We start from the raw sequence: 18,969 nt of genomic DNA, 5'->3' as shown, positions 1-18,969 counted from the left end.
TGGGGTGAAATGAAAACAACAAAAAGGACAAATTGAAAAGAAAAGAAACCTTGTGAAAAAGCAGCCAGAGCAGACCAACTGGGTAGAGAGAGAGAGAGAGAGAGAGAGAGAGAGAGAGAGAGAGAGAGAGAGAGAGAGAGAGAGAGAGTTGTGTCCCACCTTGTTCCCAGACTTTTACCAGCTACTGATGGTTTCAAATAATCTTTTAAAGAACAAAATTAGTATTTTAAGAACACAAACATTTAGTTAAGATTATAGGGCTAGAAGCATTGTAATATATTGAACTTTTATTTGCAAAAAACATTGATATGTAGGCACATTTGTCTAACTATTTGTCGAATTATGCATAAGCCTAAAAAACCTTCAGACATATAAATATAAATGCAGATGTATATCATTTTTAATGCTGATTTGAAACAGTTCATGTCAATGTTTATAATCTCTGCAAAGTGCTTTTCCCTCCCTGTCACTTGATTCGTCATGGCATGAGACGTGTAGTTACTGTTACTGAGAAAGTCCTGATGTTTAAGCTTATAGACATGCTAAATGGTACAATGGTAAACATGTCTACCAAAATAGCTGCTTTCCATTAATACAGTGTAAGTACGGAATAAGCACATAAGATTTTGAGCTTAAAGGGCATTAGTTGGAGGAATTTTTTTAGCACTGTGGATCAAGACATTGCCCTATGTATTTTCATATTATACAGAGGAATATCACAGACAGGCTTGTGAAAACATTTTCTCATCAGAACACATCACAAATTGCAAACAGGTTTCTTTTCCTGCTCATGTTAGTGCCTGCTATTCATATCAATGACCACTAGATGTCCTCGTTAGCAAATAAATCTAACTCTAAACAAACACTTCTGTCCACAATTCAATAATATTCGTCTGTCGAGTTACTACGTCGAATGCGTAGTAGCCTAATAAAGAAGTAGTAGTAGGTTGAAGCTTTTGACTGGTATGTATCTTGAAAACTTAAAGCCAAATGAAAAATGTAACAAACAAAAAAAAACTGTGGCATTATTAATTATTTATTATGTTACACTAAATATTATTTATAGGGATTTAATTCAAACATATTTATAATAAAACACATACACACAAATATATATGGCTATGGTTAAATCACGCTTTTGACTCTTTCAAAAGCTCAATTACAGGCTTTTTTCTGAACGGTTATAAAGTTACTCGCATTGAAAAACACGTGCAAGACTGTTACGCAACCTGCTGGAAAACATTACAGCCATGTGACCGTGTCCTGATTGGATACTGTGTAACCAATCAAAAGAGCATCCACCAATCAGCGAGAGGGTGGGCGTGTCAAAGCTCCAAAACACTTCAGAGAGTACAAGATGTTACGCTGTCCCACTCTTGTCCCACACTGCCTTGTTTATTACAAAGCATTTGCCTCACAGTGTTTCAGTAAGCTGGACACCCATAAGAGCAAACCAGATGGAGCACGTATTATACAGATGACGCGTTATCTTAAGATCTTAAGCCTAGTGTTTTTCCAAAGCATTTACGATCTGAACCAAATACTTTATATGTATTATATTATACTTCTATTTATTATTACTTAATTTATTATAAAACCTTCTTGTGTTACTAGTATTTTTATTTATTTATTTTGTTAGGCTATTTTTACTATTATTTTAAACTAATAGTAAGTTATCGAATAGTGACTAGTATCTTTCTGGAATTAGTCTAGTATTTATTTATTTGCTACTGGTAACATCTGTAACTACTGTAACATTAAACATTTAAAATGTAACTTGAACAACTGGAATACACATTAATACGCATACATGTAAATGTAACAAAACAGATTCTTAGTACAGGTCCGCTATTCTATTCACTAATACAAATCACTGAATACGATATATGTGGGACGAATGTAAAGATGTCCACATATAATGAATTAATTGGTTTTCGAGACAGTTAATGAGACTGACCTAATGAAACTCGTCCAGCGTTTCTCCCACGTGACTGTGGCGAGCGAGGCGTTGCCAAGGGGAAGTGACGTCACAGCGCTACGTTCGTGTCCACCACAGGAGAGGTACGAGGCCTGTGACAGCTGCTGCGACTGGGGTCCGTTGTTAAAATCCACCTCCATCTTCTTCATCCTTGGGGAAAATGGTGACCAAACCGAGAGGAGCATAATCTACAGACTCTAAGCTTTCACCTGATCACAATATTGTGACATTTCGGGGTTTTATATATTAGAAAAGGAATGGTGAAAAGTGAACTTCGCCGGAAGAATCCGAATTCTCTTCAGGGATTCGGGGGGGTTGGGGTCGCATAGAGATATATAGGATCGTAGCAGGTAAATAACGCGTGAAAATATTAACGTATCATCGAATTTAAGGGCTGACAGCATCTGGTTTAATAGAAATTAGCTGAAATACAGTCGAGTGACTCGTTCGGGAGAAACCAGTAAACAGCGATGGAGCTACGAGTTGGAAACCGATACAGACTGGGTAGAAAAATTGGAAGTGGATCATTTGGAGACATATATCTGGGTAAATATAGACTTCAACACCCGTATACTCTCTTGCCATTAAGCTGTCATTATATGACACGGCTAACATGCTGTATTGTTTTATATATGTCAACTGTAACTGTCAGTGGCGTTTTTCCAGAGATTTACTCGTTATAGTCTCCTTATGAGGTCCGTTTCTCAGTTCTTTGGGTATTTATATAAAATACCATGTTTTATAACAATGACAAGAACGTATATAAGTGGTTTATTGAAGTTGCAGAGTAAATAATCGTCACGTCCCTTTTGGGACAAGCTTATAGTGGTTTAAACACTACAGGATGTCATACATGACCATAAAAAATATGTGCTTTTGACATTAGACTCAGATGTCAGTGACAACACAGTAGGCCTATTTGCTTTAAATTGAGGTGTAATTTCATTGAAGGTGAGCAGGAGTTTACAAACGGGTCCTCCCTTCTGTGTAACTTTGAGTGAATGTCACCTGTCCATACAGGTTTCACTGAAAGCTTGAACCACCCAAAATGCCATACCTGAATCAGCATTTGATGGACATCCAACCAAGCCTAGATGTGTCTCTGCAGTCTACTTAAAGTCGAGATCTTGCATTTTAGATCTCTGGGTTTGATCCATGCCGTCTCATTTTCCTGATCATGGGGTCATGGTATATTTTTGCTAAAGCTCTTTTGATTAATAAAGCTGTCCTGGAGCAGCACAGTCAGGGACCTGAGAAACTCTTTATTTACATGCTAGATGGCCTTCATGGTTGAGAACATCAGTATCACACCAGGATGTTGTTTATCATTTGAATATCTATGGTTGACATTTAGAGATTGAATTGATGGCAATAGAGAGTCATTGTTATTGCACTACCGGTTTGGATCACCAAAGTAGGTCATTGTTTTAGCTTTTATGCTCTTAACAAGCTGGTAACATTTCATTAGTTCAAAATCTACCTTTACTACTATAACATTTCATTAGTTAATCTACCTTTACTACTATTAGTACTCTCAACCATTATGGTATTTAATTTAACTCAAGCCTGTGATTAAATGTACTTGTGTAGAGCCAGTAAGAGATGACGTTCATCTCTTATTCATGAGGCATTAAAGGAAGTTTTGCAGCTGTTGGCCTTAATTCGTATCGCTGTGGATTGAAACCTGTCAACAGAATGTTTAACTTAATCAAAGCACCTATAGACTCAAATGCAATCAGCTTGCTTTTATTTTGATAGAGAAGCAATGTTTGTTAGGGGACTTTGATCATCATGTAGTGTGGCGAGACCTTTATCCCAAAGCTTTCTGGCTGAGATGGGATTGTTTCAGTCTGTGTGTGAGAACAGGGCTTGGTGGGTGTGGTGAGACTTTAAACTCTCATCTGCTTACTTCTGTTTCATAACTGCACCCACCCACTCTATGTATGTCAGCATAATGAAGTGTTTTTGAATAATACTTCAGAGTGAATATGTCAGAGGTGTTCTTTTGTGGCAATGCTACTAGAAGATCATGACTCTGTGTGAAATGCATTCAAATTATCTGCCATGTCCTTGGCATTAGAGGCTCAGAAGATCAAACCCAACAAGATTGGACTAGTTACACCACTTACTGCATTTACAAATCATCCGACAGTCAGACTCGGCTATAAATGCAATACCTCTCCCTTTTCCTGGGATTCTGTTACGTTTGCATCACTTGGCATCATTGGAGGCCTCAGGTGTGTGAATCACCCCTGACTGTCCAACTCATTTACAATTCTGGGTCCTTCCCATCAGCTTTTATGTAACCTCAGAGTTTTTGGTTCAGGCTTATGATGTGATGGATGTTTGGACCAAATGACACATCTTTAACTTCCCTTACATCTCATTTAGCTATCAGACTGCAGTTTGCATTCACCTTATCAGCAGTTTGGCATCCTATTTCTTGAGTCAACTGTTGGATAGACAGGATTTCTTGCATAACACTGCCGTGTTATTGGTTTTCTTTATCATGGCTGTAAAAGCTGATCTGAAACCAGAGCAGAAGCCTGTTAATTAATTACATTGTTCGTTGGCAAAGATGGGTAGAATGTATTTTTTATGTAAATTTAATCTAAATGTAATCATAGAGTACTGACTGTTTGTGCTCTTTGAATAAATGTCTAGTTTGCTGATTAATTTATATGTAGATCTGACGTGCATTGCATGAGTTTCTTTGCTAACAGCTGAAGGGAAGATTATCATTTGTTCTTTTTTTTTTCTTTTTTTTAAATCTCTCAGGAACAAGCTGAACAAGTCCTTGAGTTTCTGTTTAGATGGCTATGGGTAGTAGGTTTTTGGTTTTTTTTGGCCTTTTGAAAACAGATATTTTGCAGAATGTCCAGAGTGCTCTTTTTCATGATAAATGGGTCTGTTGAGCCCCGAAAATGAAATGGTGGTAATCAAATCGATAATTAGATTATCGTAATTAATCTTATAGAATGTAATTAAGTTTTCTTAACTCTTTCCCTGCCATTGATGGTATTTTCTGTCATTTATGAGACAATAGCCCCTTTCACACAGCAATCCTGGTAAATTACCATAAAATTGCTAGAACGACTTTACCGGTAAATTAAAAAAATGTGCTGTTCACACAAGCAACAGCGTTCTGGCTTTTTACCGGTAACAGACCATTCACACATCAGTTCCAAAATACCATTAAACTCTGTGATGTCATTAACAGGAAGTTTATGCCTTGTTCCTGAGGAAGGCTAGTTATTTTATCATACATGACAGTATTGCTAACTGTTCCTTTAAGTTGTTAACAGATCTCATCATCCGCCCGGACGAGGAAAAGCGCTTTAGTTTCGGTATCACTCCAATTTGAAGACAATTGTAAACAGTGCTGAGTAAACGCTTCATCATTTTATGAATGGCCCAAAGCCGTTGCCCTTTCAATGGCTTCTAATTGGCCCAAATGACTACTTGCATCAGCACGTTCTGAGCTCGTACGAGCGAAATACCGGTAATCTTCATTCCGCATTCACACGGTACATATACCGGTAATTTACTGATATTGTTACAACTTCCCTTACTGGTAAATTGCCGGAACCAATATACCGTTATATTTGAAAAGGTCCTGTTCACACATGATCCGTTACCTGTAATTTACCAGTACAGACTGGATGTGTGAAAGGGGCTATTGCTTCCCCATCATTGATGGAATTTTTCAGCTTTTTTTTCTTCTAGATTTTGCTTTTATGAAACTTGCCCACATTCAGTGTTGTTTAAAAAAAAATACAAATTCATGAAGCTAGAATAAAACGTTGTTGTTTTTTAAAAATGGCTGGCAACTTAAAAGAAATGCTGGTGGGAAAAAATGTTTGGCTAACAAAGTACTGCACAATAGAGCTTTATTATTTAAAATAAACTAGGTCTTTGCGATATGGACAAAATATTATCACAATTTTTTGATCAATGTTGTGATTTCAATTATAATCATGATTTTGAGACATTATTTCCTTACACATTGATGAGTGCATTTCAGTGTTTATGAATTAGAATTTGAAATGCATTTAAAAAGTAGGGCTGTAATCGCACTTCAACCAATTTGGCTTTACGCGATTTTGAAACCGCAAAGGCTGCGTATTTTCTCATTGATGTACGGCTCTTAAACGCTGCTCCATCTGAACGCACTGTGAGTTTGAGTCACTTATAACATGCATTTGAAAAAGCAACACGCGTCAAACATCTTTCCAAACATTTCCAACGGTTTCATTGCGATTAATTGGTTTGCTTTTTAATAGGGCTGCACGATTAGAGCTTGTATCAAAAAGCTATAACAACATGTCTCTAGAACAAACAAAACAACATGAATATGGGTAAACATCAAAAAAAACTTATGTTTAGTAAGGACACATTAAATTGGTCAAACTTTTGAATGGTAGTGTATGCACAAAGTATAAAGTTCAATTATGATCTGCAGTCATTTCATTTTTGTTAGAGATTCAGACTGTGTTCTGACTCCATTCACTGTTTTAATGGCTCTGTTTCTCGATCTGCCCCAGGCACGGACATTTCAGTCGGAGAGGAAGTGGCCATCAAACTGGAATGTGTGAAGACAAAGCACCCTCAGCTCCACATCGAGAGCAAGATTTACAAGATGATGCAGGGTGGAGGTAATGAGAACAGTGTTCTGTCTCGTTTATATGTAAATAAGGAGCTGAGGTGCTCAATAAATTAATGTTATCAATGATAAAAAGCATGTGTTGGGTTTTCAGGCAGTGTATTTAGGTGTTTTGTGTGCTTTCTTTGCAGTTGGCATCCCTACCATAAAGTGGTGTGGTGCAGAAGGAGATTACAACGTGATGGTGATGGAGTTGCTTGGCCCCAGTCTGGAGGATCTCTTCAATTTCTGTTCCAGGAAGTTCAGCCTGAAGACTGTCCTGCTGTTGGCTGATCAGATGGTATGATACACAAATTTAAGCAATAGTTGTTTCATTCTTTACCGATTTTTCTGCTGGAGACAGTCTTTGGCTACGTTCACACTGCAGGCTGAAACGACCCAATTCCGATTTTTTTGCCCCTATGTATCGGTCCCAAATCCGATACATATCCGATCTTTTGAAATGCGACTTCAGTGTGAACGGCCGGGTCGCATGTATCCGACCCGCACGTCATTGATACGCGAAAAACGTCATAATTCTGCATTGAAGTAGTCGTCGGTTTGAAAAACGGACTGCATATTCGTCGAGCTGAGGTAAATCTGCCGAACGGGTCGACCTCGACGAGCCCGTTAATAAAAAAAAAAATAAAAAAAGCCCACGGCCATTATATATACGTTATGTTAACTTATTTGTGCTGAATCTGATATTAGATAGGTCAGCGGCTGCTGTCTGGCTCTTGTGTAACGGTCGCTGCGTGCACTCGTGTGTGTGTGTGTGAGTGAGAGAATCACAGTTAGTTAAAGCAGAGACGGGCTCTGGTTAAAGTTTAGCTACTTCCGCAAACAACAAGTGACGTCGTTGACCGTTGAGTACTCTTCTGCGCATGCGGGTTACTTCTGGGTCATTTCACGTTCACACAGGAGATCACAAAAGGTCGCATTTAATTGGAAATGTGAACGGCCTTGCAAAAAAATCGAATTTTTTCAAAAAATCAGAATTGAGCATTAAGCCCTGCAGTGTGAACGTAGCCTTTAATGTAGGTGAAGTTGCTGAGAAATGTAATGGCCGTTTAGTCCAAAATTTTACTCTCTACTTGCTTCTAAGAATTGATGTGCCTTAGATCCACTCCTGATGGTTATTGAAACACTGAAATGCCTGACGACTATTTTTGCTACAGAAGTATTTAAATGTCATTTTGTAATCCTTGCAGATCAGCCGCATTGAGTACATCCACTCCAAGAACTTCATTCATAGGGACGTGAAGCCTGATAATTTTCTGATGGGCTTGGGAAAGAAAGGAAACCTGGTCTACATCATTGACTTTGGTCTGGCCAAGAAATACCGTGACGCACGAACACACCAGCACATTCCCTATCGCGAGAACAAGAACCTGACGGGCACTGCACGATATGCATCCATCAACACACACCTTGGCATTGGTAAGAAAACACAATCTTGCCAGTGAGCTTTTAAATCACTGTGGCGTGAGTGCTTGTGTGTATATATGGCGTATGTGTGCGTGTTTGTGCATATATATATATTTATTAGGGCTGTCAACGTTAATGTTAGCGCATGCAATTAATTCAAAATCCTTAACACGTTAAAATATAATGCAAATAAGTTACTGAAGCACGTGAAATTGCTTCATTAACATCACACTGTTACATGATCTTAGAAGTCGTCAGATTATGACACTGAGCATCTACAATGGCGCAAGCAACTGTAAGCCTACCTGGTAGGTGGAAATTTCTATTCCAACCCGCATCACTGGTTGCGATCAGATCATTTTAAGTTGCTAAACTCCTGGTAAGTTTTCAGTTCAATGATCCAGTAAGTGTATTCATTCAAACAATCAGTCCAAAACAGCGCTAATGTAAGAGAGAATTGAAACTCGCGTTGACGTTTAGCTTGTAAAAAATATTAATGAACGTAAGTGTAGTGCTTATTAATATGGTTCAATGTTAATAAAAAACAAATTACTATTTGTATTCTTATAAAATTCATTAATACAATTTTTTTTTTTTATAAAAATGACAGAAAATATAGATTATTAATAATCTTTCAGTGCGCAAAATTATCATAATACGAAAGGCTCCAATACAGGGCGGCACCGGACCGGTCCTCTCTGATCGATACCTGATCCGGCAAAAATCGCAGTATCAAAGCCAATACGTATATGGAAAATAGGATTGGTGGGTGCATCCCTAGAATGTGCCCTATTTAAACTCAAGTTCACTTTATGGTTTCTGAAAGAGGTTTGTGTTAGTTCTTTTGTAAAGAGTAAACTCAAATGTGAAAATTCCCATTTCATTTTCCAGGGTTTTTAATATTTTTTTGCACTCCCAAAAAAAATCACCCCATTCATTCTAGAATGATTAATTATTTCTAGTGTTGTCAAAGTACCGGTGCTTCGGTACCAAGTCGGTACTAAAAATGTGACGATACCCGCATTTCTGTAGTACCGGGTATATTCGATACCCACTAATAGGCAGCTGCTTTAAGTCGCTTCCGTGTTTTTATCTAAGCGCGGGGCTCCAGACTAACTTTTTACTTGGAGCACTGTCTGTAGCCGATATATACCACAATATATATATAGTGTCTGTGTATAAACTGCAAAAAGACTATTTAAATATTAACCCCGCATTTTCTGCTTGTCTCTGTGTGAATGAATGGCGCAGACGCACGGTTTCTTTTACCACACACACACACGTAGGGATGTTAACCGATGACCGTTTGACCGATGGTTGACCGTATCAACGTTAACCGATCAAAGTTGGCGGTAGTCGGTTAAAAAAAAAAAGTGATCTCTAAATTAGGCTATTATAGACAGTGGACTAAACGCTACTACAGTTAGCCATCTCATTCCAAGATCTTTTTTGTGAAGTGAACAAATCCCTCACACTCAATTTTTCATAACTCACTGTTTGTACTTAATAAACCAATAAAAACATTTGGCGCGAGCGAGGTCACAGCGTTTGGGTTCGCACGCTCACAAGGTTTGCGAAAAGTAAAGGCTACAGGCTAAAACACTCAAGGTTAAAGCGGCGTCTCTTCGGAGCTGTCATTTTCTTAAATGAGCTGCGGCAATGTTTCAAATGAGCTTCTAACGCTAGACAAACATCTTATTTTCAACGCGATCACCTTGTACCAAATCATTTCGATACTAAGGAGCCATTTGTCCTCCGATTACATACAAGCTCCTCGGCGCCGCGTTTGCGGGACTCATGTTTCGCGCTGTAGGGGATTTAAAAAAAGTGACGTGAGTGTGTGTGTGAGCTGGAGGCAGAGCTATATAGAGTTGCGAAATTGCAGGCGCGGCTCGAAATAGCTGTTATTTCAAATAGCATAGCATATTTTAAACTAATCGGTTAACCGGTTTCAACCGGCTAATGAGGCTCGGTGGTCGGTCAAGAAAATTTTTAGTTTTCGCCATCCCTAACACACACACACACACACACTGAAGCACGAGTGACCCTCGCCCTGTTTTCAATCTCTGCTGCTTCACGATATGATGACATGATGAAATTAATCTCCAGAGCCACTCTGAGAGTCACTTCATGAGCATTTTACTGTTTAATTTGAGAAAAAAAACTATTGTCATATCATACACACACTGAAACTCAAAGGTCTTCACGGCAAGCCGTCAAAATAAAAGTTCGGTTTAACTTGAAGAAATTGACAGAAATAATTATATTAGGCCACTGTACAGTAGATTTAGCTACGTCTCCATGGGATTTTTTTATAAACAATATTTACGTTTAAACAGCATGTAGCCTTTAATGCTTATGTATTATTTACTTATGATTGCCATCATAAATAGTCATTGAATTGAATTTAATATTTTTTTCAAATATTTAAATAAAAAAGAAAAATAGTTCCAACAGATTTTGCTGTGGTCCCGAAATTGGTACCGAGTACCGTAAAATTTTAATGGTATCTGTTAGGGCTGTCACTTTTGTGAAAAAATCCTGTTCGATTTTTTAAACATAAGTGTTCATTGAATCGATTGTAAAATCGATTTTCCATGTCTAAAGACGTTTCCATTTTAAACGCCAAATATGGGCAAATCAACGGACAACTAACAGTCATTAGGACGAACGTAAAGACGGCGCTTGAGACGCGCACAAGTCAGCAATATTCCTGATGATTTATTGGCGTGAAGTTTCGTGCACAATGACAAACAGGAGTGCAACATTCTCGAAAAACAATAAGTAGAGTGGACTGCCATAACATCAATGAAAAACATTACTGCAGTCTTCAACATGCCTGTGTTTACGGTTAGAAATGTCAAACAAATTTCGCCTATGTAGGCGATTGTAGACCGTAGCCCGAATCTGTATCTGCATGCATGAGACTGTCTGAATACTGGCAGAATTCAGTTTTGTTGTAAAAAGAGACACATTATGAAGAAGAAGGATTTGCTGTTTTGTGTGTTTGTCAGAGCCTGCAGTTGCTGTGAGAGGCGCCGTTCGCTGCGCGCGTATCGTCACGAGCTGGACGCGCTCTGAGAAAAAAGACCGTTATAATCGATTCTCTGTTTTCGTTTTCGAAACTTGCGTTGGTTGGTCTGATCGATTGTGCAATCGATTTTCGAACGAAAAGTGACAGCCCTAGTATCTGTACTGACTACTGGAATTTTGGTATCTTGACATCCCTAATTCTTTCCAAATATAGCTATTCAAGTCATCTGGTGAACATTTCTGTATTTCTTTACATCGCAATATATATCACAGAAGAGGTAAATGTCGTAATGTTAAAAAAAAAATCCAGTATTGTGCAGCCCTAATATATGTGTGTGACCCAGATTTGTTGTGATAGACAGTGCTTCTCTGGCTGTGGTTACTGATCATTTGACATCTTTTCCAGAGTAATTTTTCCTTTCCGTTGATCTGTCGACTCTGTATGACATCACTATGTGCTCATGCTCAAGTGGATGCATGTATATTTTAAGCATTTCCCTGAGGAGTTTTATTTGTGCACATGTGTATGAATGATATGAATGCTTATTCATGAATAACTACAGTAGTTGCTCCACGCAACCTATATTAAGCTATAATTCTGTGTGCACCCATCTCTATAGAGCAGTCTCGGCGGGATGACTTGGAGTCTCTCGGCTATGTGCTGATGTACTTCAACTTGGGCTCACTGCCTTGGCAGGGACTGAAAGCCGCCACCAAGAGACAGAAGTATGAGCGTATCAGCGAAAAGAAGATGTCCACCCCCATTGAAGTTCTTTGCAAGGGCTACCCATGTATGTTCAAAGCCTTGTGTAATTTCTAACATTTTCTGAATGTTAATCAGGCTTTGTATTTGACCTAAAACACTTGGATTGTAATATGTTTGTTTTTCTGTCCCACAGCTGAATTTGCCACGTACCTCAACTTTTGCCGGTCACTGCGATTTGATGACAAGCCAGACTACTCATACTTGAGGCAGCTCTTCAGGAATCTGTTCCACAGACAGGGCTTTTCCTACGACTACGTGTTTGATTGGAACATGCTCAAATTTGTAAGTACATGTCTGGATGGTCTTCATTCTTTGTAACTGTGGTCATTTAAACTTGCGTTGCTTGCTTATATTTTGTTGTTTTGTTTAGGTTCAGTAATTTCACTTTAGTGGCAATGAAAAGGTTATTAGTCAGTTATTGAAATGCCTTATTTTCAAAAATGTCACTTTACACCGCGTCCTAACTACACGCGACGCGATAAAATTCCAGCGACAGGCAGTGTGTCTGTCCACACTAGATGCGACGCGACTGTGAGACGCCACAACGTCAATCAAAAAATCACAGCCAATCAGAACAGCATGTGGGCGGAGTCTCGCAGCAAGTGCACAGCACTAGAGAGTAATCTTGATGGCACTCGCAAGAAAATGGATAAGTAGCTACATAATCAACTTCACAAATATTACACCATTTAAAAAATACATAGGCTACTGAGTTACTAAAACAATCTTTGTCAAATAATACACTTGTTTGTTCAGTTTTAAAGGTGCATTACGCAACATTTCATGTTAAAAATACCCGTTTTTCTAACCCATACATGCTTAAACAATTGCCTGATGGGCTGAATGAGCCCTTCTCTGATCACTGCGATTGCCTCTATAATCCTGTACAGTAAAATAAATAAGAGGGATTCGGGTCGGAATTTGAGACTGGGCGTGACGTCATGCGCGTTCAGTTGCAGTGTTGCAGTTTCGCTTGTCGCCAGAGGGGGCATAGTTCTGCAAAAATTTAACGTTCATGTTTCCATTTGTTTAATTTCAAGATCTGAGGTGAAATATATCCATTGTTGCTTTTACAGCTACAAAGCTGGAGCACTAAATGATATTCAGTCACATTTCACGCTTTTAACATTAAATAAAGCACATAAACAGTACCTGAGATTATCATTGTCACACTTTGTGTTTGTTGTTCCAGCACGACGTCGCAGAAAATTAGAAACCGTTTCTAAATTAGAATCGTCGCGTGTCGCCGTCACGCCTGGTTAGGACAAAAACTCTGATGCGTGTTGCGGCGTCGCGTCGCGTGTAGTTAGGACACGGTGTTAGTCATTTCATTGGTATTTAAAGGTTTAGTTCACCCAAAAATGACAATTATTCCATAGATTACTCAAAATAGCCATCCTTGGTAGGTATATATGACTTTTCTCTTTCAGCCAAACACAACCGTAAAAATAAATAAATCCTGGTTCTTCCAAGCTTTATAATGGGACTGAATGGTGCCACAGATTTTAAAGCCCAAAACGGATCATCATAAAATTAATCCATACGGCTCCAGGGGTTAAATAAAGGCCTTCTGAATAGAAGTGATACGGTTTTGTAAGAAAAATATCCATATTAATAACTTTATAAACTTTAATCACTGGCTTTCAGGAACAGCTGCACACAAGTCTAGTTAAGAGTAGAGTAGGTGAGAGTAGACTCATCTTGCGGTTCAAACAAATAGGGCTGGGCAACAAACTCAAGCTCCTCCTCTCTTATATTGAAATCCTCCATCATTTCTCTTTAAAAATTCTCGTTTTAGACTTCTAATTCGTGACCTGTGTTTTGGTCTATCCTCTGCGCTTCCGCGTTTGTCAATACCCTGAATCTGTATTTGATCTTTTAAGCATTTTACTATTCCTGCCAAACTTCCATGGTTACAGTTAGTGATACTACATTAAATCCATGGGGAATGTTGCTGATCTGTGGACTTGAAGTCTATAACTAGTTCATTCATGGCACAATGTTTCTCCTGGTTTCCACGTCAGTGCTGTTTGATCCATTAAGAATGGAGAAATTTGAATGCTTCTCACTAGATCTCGCAGTGATGTTATTACTTCTGTGGCGAATATATATATATATATATATATAATATATATATATATATAATATATATATATATATATATATATTTCTATATATTTCTATATATATATATATAATATATATATATATATAGAATATATATAGTATATATATTCTATATATATAATATAATATATAGAATATATATAGATTTCTATATATATTATATATATATATATATAGAAAATTTTGTACATTTTAAAGATAGATTCATTAATCTGGTGCACTTTGAGTCACCCGAATCCACTGTTAAAAATAAATAATCCACCCGCAAACCGCCCATATTCTCTGATTTAGATATCTGCATCTGATCACCACATTACAATTATTCAAATTCTCAGTGTTAAGCATGATGGTAACATATCACACTGAAGTAGGCTGATTTAAAATGAACATTTATTTAAAATAAAAGTTCTTCCTTTGGCAAAATTACATTTCCTGTTTTTACATTTTTTACATTTTTTGTACCTTTTATAAAGGGCATTTCCCCCCTAATTTTATTAAATGCATGCTCCATTTTTCATTTCAAATTCGATTCGTTCAAACGGCTGATTTATTCAGAATGAGGCAGTTTATGAATGGGTCATTGAATCTTTGACTCAACCGATTCGTTCAAAACGCTGAATCATTCAGTAATGCTACAAGTGTTTGTTACTGTGAGATGCGCGATGGTTCTGCTGTGATCTTTGTATGGAACTATTTTCGTTGCAGAAACAGAACAAAAACTGTCATTGCGTCTAAAATGTAAGTGACTTAATTTTAACTGTTTAATGAACTCTTATGAAATCAGTCTCGGTTTCAGTCTTGATGGCATTCAGGAAAACAGCACTCTTGTCGTGTGTAGCCTAGGCTATATATTGTTTCTTAACAACATTCTTAACAACATTCTTAACAACATTCTTAACAACATTGTTGCAACATTGTTACCGTCAGTACATTAGGTAGGCCTATTATTATCAACTATAGGCTATCAATCGCCACTTACATTAAATGAAATAAAACAGAATCATCCTCACGTTTTTGGTGATTCCCTAGATATTTTTTATTTTTAAATAAAAAATAGTTTTAATCAGGATATTTTTTTTGGTTGGACAAGTAGTACAATTCTTTCTCACTTTTCCCTTCAAAAAAAAAAGAAAAAAACACACGTGTCCCAGACAAGCGTTATTGTCAAGCCTTGATGTTTTCCTTGATGTGTTTTCCCTGAAGAGAATTAACATTACGTTGTTGAAAACGAAAGTAAAAGTGACGCACGTTCATTTAATTTTACCGTGATGAGAGTTCCGTGTCTTTATTAAACTCAAAACATTATAATTTATCTGTCATCCACCCTCGATTAATTGGAATGGAATGTTTGTATTACTTGGCCCGCCCGACCTGCGGATTATCCGCGATCCGCGCAGCACTATACGGGTTGAGAATGGACACAAGCCGGTAACCGCAACAGAACCGTCACGATGGAAAAACTGTATCTGACCATGTGACTGTCCGAATTTTGACGAGAGCCGGAGGCGGCACGAAATTTGACGGAGGCGGCCGCCTCATAATTCTCTATGCAGGAAAAACCCTGTATATATATATATATATATATTTTTTTTTACAAAATTCACGGTTCGGTTCGATACGACAAAGTGGTGTCATGGTTCGGTACGTTTTCGATACAGCTATATATACACATACACACACACACAAGAGTAAAGAGTTTACACACAGAGTAAAGCCAAACTCTGTTGGAATCAACTGTTTGATTCATAATCTTGCATTTATAAAGTTTCATAATTTTGCATTTACCTTCTGTCAGGGTGCTAACCGTACAGCAGAGGAGGCAGAACGTGAGAGGAGAGAACGGGACGAGCGGATGAGGCACAGCAGGAATCCTGCCGCTCGAGGGATCCCAGCAGCCTCAGGCAGACCCCGCCCCACACAGGATGGTGCTCCTCCCACCCCCCTCACCCCCACCTCTCACACAGGTAAACAGTTTGTCTCTTACCTCTGCTTCTTCCCAAGTGCTTGAAACACTGTTGTAGGCAGTCGTCTCTTGCTTCTCGTCACACAGCAAACACATCCTCACCGAGACCGGTCACTGGCATGGAGCGTGAACGGAAGGTCAGTATGCGGCTTCATCGTGGCGCCCCAGTGAACGTGTCGTCCTCAGACCTGACGGGGCGGCAAGACACTTCCCGCATGTCCACATCACAGGTATAAGGCAGACCCTGCTCATCCCAGCTTTCAGCAGAGCAGTCAAATCCGTAATAAACCTTTTTAAAAAAGCAGCAAGTCTTGTGGCTGTCTGTGTCTGAATGAGCTGCTTTTTTGCGTACCGATTAAAGACATTTAACTTCTTGGCAGAAGCAACAGTTCAGTACCTGTGGCCTGTGAATGGTTACATTAGGAAGTCTTATTTCTGCACGTACAAATCGTTCACAGAAATAAATACCTGATAAAATATTAGTATTTCTTTATTGCTTGCAATAAATAACCTTTTGATTCTCACAATCTCTATTAGCCTTTTGATAACGTTAAGCTTAAAGTTGAATCTGATTGTTAGGTAGTTGAAAAGCCTTTTGTAGGAAGCTGTTGACCTAGCATTTGTATTTCTTGGAAAAGTAATTTCAGCAGCATATATTCTTTCAATATGACAGACAGTAGGCACGGTATGATTATGGGTTGGTGTGAGTACCATGTCAGTGGACAAAGGATTGTGTTGTGGGGGTGGAAGGCTGTAATGTTCTCTCTCTTTACCCCAGAATAGCATTCCCTTCGATCACCACGGCAAGTAGTTGCTCGTCACGTCCTTGTGTGAAGGCAGGTGCACCAGGTGAGTTCGATTAGCTTGAGTAAGCTGCACATTGCTTTTTGTTTTTTCTTCTTGTGCAAACTGTCATACACTCTTAAAAATAAAGGTACCAAAAAAGGGTTAAGCAGTGATGCAATAGAGGAACCATTTTGGGTTAATGGATTGTTTTTCCTAAAAATTTACATTTAAACATTCCTCCCCAATTATCAATCTATTATAATGTGAAAAACGTATAAACATTCAGTCTCTTAAAAAGACAATTTTTTTAAAAAGGCAATTGTCATTTACTTTGTGTCCCTTTATCTTGTTGCTGTGTACAGATTGTCTCCATGTCCCAGAAGCCTCCACTTGCAATATGGAGCACGATGGGCAACCTAACTACACATGCCTGATTGACAGCTCTTCACCATCAGCTAATAGATAGGGCCGTCAGTCTCCTCCTCCTATTGACCAAACCAAAATGGTGTAGAAACCAACCTGACCTCTTTTCTAACAGGCGCTCTCTCTCTTTTTTTTTTTTTTTCTCATGTTCTCATATTTTCTCTTCCACACTCTTTAAATGTTCTTATGGACATGAGAGCTATGGCCTGTTGTGAAATCACACCAGTAGGTTGACCAATCAGAGACTGGATCAGCCAACCCACACCATTGTCATCTTATGCGACCTTCCTTCACAGTTACACTCTTATACATTCAGTGCTGCACAACTTTCTTTGGTTGAGGCTCCTCTCGTTTGAGGCTAATGTATCATCTATGTGGTTTAAATGGGTCTTGTTTATTTGTATACTGGGTTTTCTTTTGTATTTTAACCTGGGCAACAGACGAGTCCGCCTGGTGGCGTTATGGGTTTACTTAACTTTTTTTATTTACTCAGTGTATTTATTTTTTAATATACATTTTAATAGCCCTCTGGTGAGGTTCCTTTCCCTTGTTGAAGCTGGTGGTGTTGAGTGGATGGACCACAAAGGGGCCAAAATCTCAGCATCAGCTCATAGCAAACTGTTTTCAGTCGTACACGTCCTCACAGAGGGACCCTCTGAACCTCGCCCGTTTGTACAATACTGCTTCCCCCATTATTGTGTGTCTTCTGTTTCTAAGCTGTGAAATAACTGTAAAATATTTGTGTAAATGTTTCCATGCAACTCTTGAGAGAGTCTATGAAATGACCGCAGATGGGTTGAGTCTGAAAGTTATCATCAGTTATTTTTATCCACTCTTTCATAAAGCCACAACAATGAAGTGCCAGACTTTGGGGGTTTCGTGCATTCTGAACATGAACTTTGACTCTTGAGGATGTTGATTTGACTGATGAATGGAGATCATGCTTAGACCTGCAACATGTGTCTTTCGAAAAGGACTGTTATATGATGGGAAGGTAATGGATGCAAGTTATGTTCTGATGGCTCGGATGGTATTTTGGAAGTGGTAAATCATTTGTTGGTGATATCGATTGTTTTTACAAAGGTTGAAAGAATGAAAACAAATCAAGGTCTTGTTCTGATGTTCATTGATTTCCCCTTATATGAAATATTCCAGCACTGATGTGGCTTTTCTGACACACCTTGGAAGCTGGTTTGGTCATCTCGTACCCTTGTCAGCTATCACAGAGGACATTGGGTAAACTTCCTGGGTAAAATTTTTCATCTGATTCTCCCCCAGCCCCCAGTTTGAAGCCCATGGCTGCTTTGGGCTCCACATACTTGTGGACATCATGCCAATTTGTCAGTCCTTTAAGAATTTGTATTACCACTGTATTTGTGTATTTTAAACAATGTAAATAAATTACTTGTATTTGCTTGTCGTTGCTTTTTTTTAAGCATAATCTATAATTTACAGCTTTTTTTTTCTTCATTTACAGATGTTTTAAAGTGATGTTTATCACATGACGATTAGGGTAGACAATTAAATATAGCTAGTTTTGCATATCCACCATTAAGATACATTGATTTTAAAACTTTAAAGGCTTGTCCTGGTCTCTAGAAAACTTGCATCACAGTTACCTCTGCCATTGTAGCCTTCTATTCTTCTGTCATTGTGATTTTCTCATGCTGGAGTTCTACAGAAGTCCAGGGGTCTCATTAAGATTCCTTTTATAAATCCCAGTCAGCGGAAAATTGCGCGCATGTGCGTCTCCACCCCGAAATAACCATATATGGAGCTTATAACGCATAGTTTTACTATGCATGTCCTCATTTGCATATGAT

At 38.4% G+C, this 18,969-nt stretch overlaps 1 protein-coding gene across 3 annotated transcripts; it reads left to right on the top strand.

Moving 5' to 3' along the window:
* The first annotated feature begins 1,945 nt into the window (after positions 1-1,945).
* csnk1db (casein kinase 1, delta b) lies at positions 1,946-18,560 on the top strand. 3 transcript variants are annotated; one of them, XM_081392966.1, is made up of 10 exons: positions 1,946-2,524; positions 6,523-6,633; positions 6,773-6,921; positions 7,832-8,060; positions 11,702-11,872; positions 11,981-12,129; positions 15,770-15,938; positions 16,025-16,074; positions 16,716-16,786; positions 17,086-18,560. In XM_081392966.1, the coding sequence occupies exons 1-9, from the start codon at positions 2,449-2,451 to the stop codon at positions 16,746-16,748; spliced, it is 1,137 nt and encodes a 378-aa protein (XP_081249092.1). In that variant the 5' UTR covers positions 1,946-2,448; the 3' UTR covers positions 16,749-16,786; positions 17,086-18,560. The 3 variants fall into 3 exon arrangements, with proteins under 3 accessions (XP_081249092.1, XP_081249090.1, XP_081249091.1); XM_081392964.1 differs by having other exon boundaries at positions 16,025-16,167; positions 16,721-16,786; XM_081392965.1 differs by having other exon boundaries at positions 16,025-16,167.
* The last annotated feature ends 409 nt before the right edge of the window (positions 18,561-18,969 follow it).

The sequence above is a fragment of the Scardinius erythrophthalmus genome (genome assembly GCF_964197995.2).
Source record: "Scardinius erythrophthalmus genome assembly, chromosome: 18".
In the NCBI taxonomy this organism is placed as follows: domain Eukaryota; kingdom Metazoa; phylum Chordata; class Actinopteri; order Cypriniformes; family Leuciscidae; genus Scardinius; species Scardinius erythrophthalmus.
This window is presented reverse-complemented; position numbering and strand designations above follow the sequence as displayed.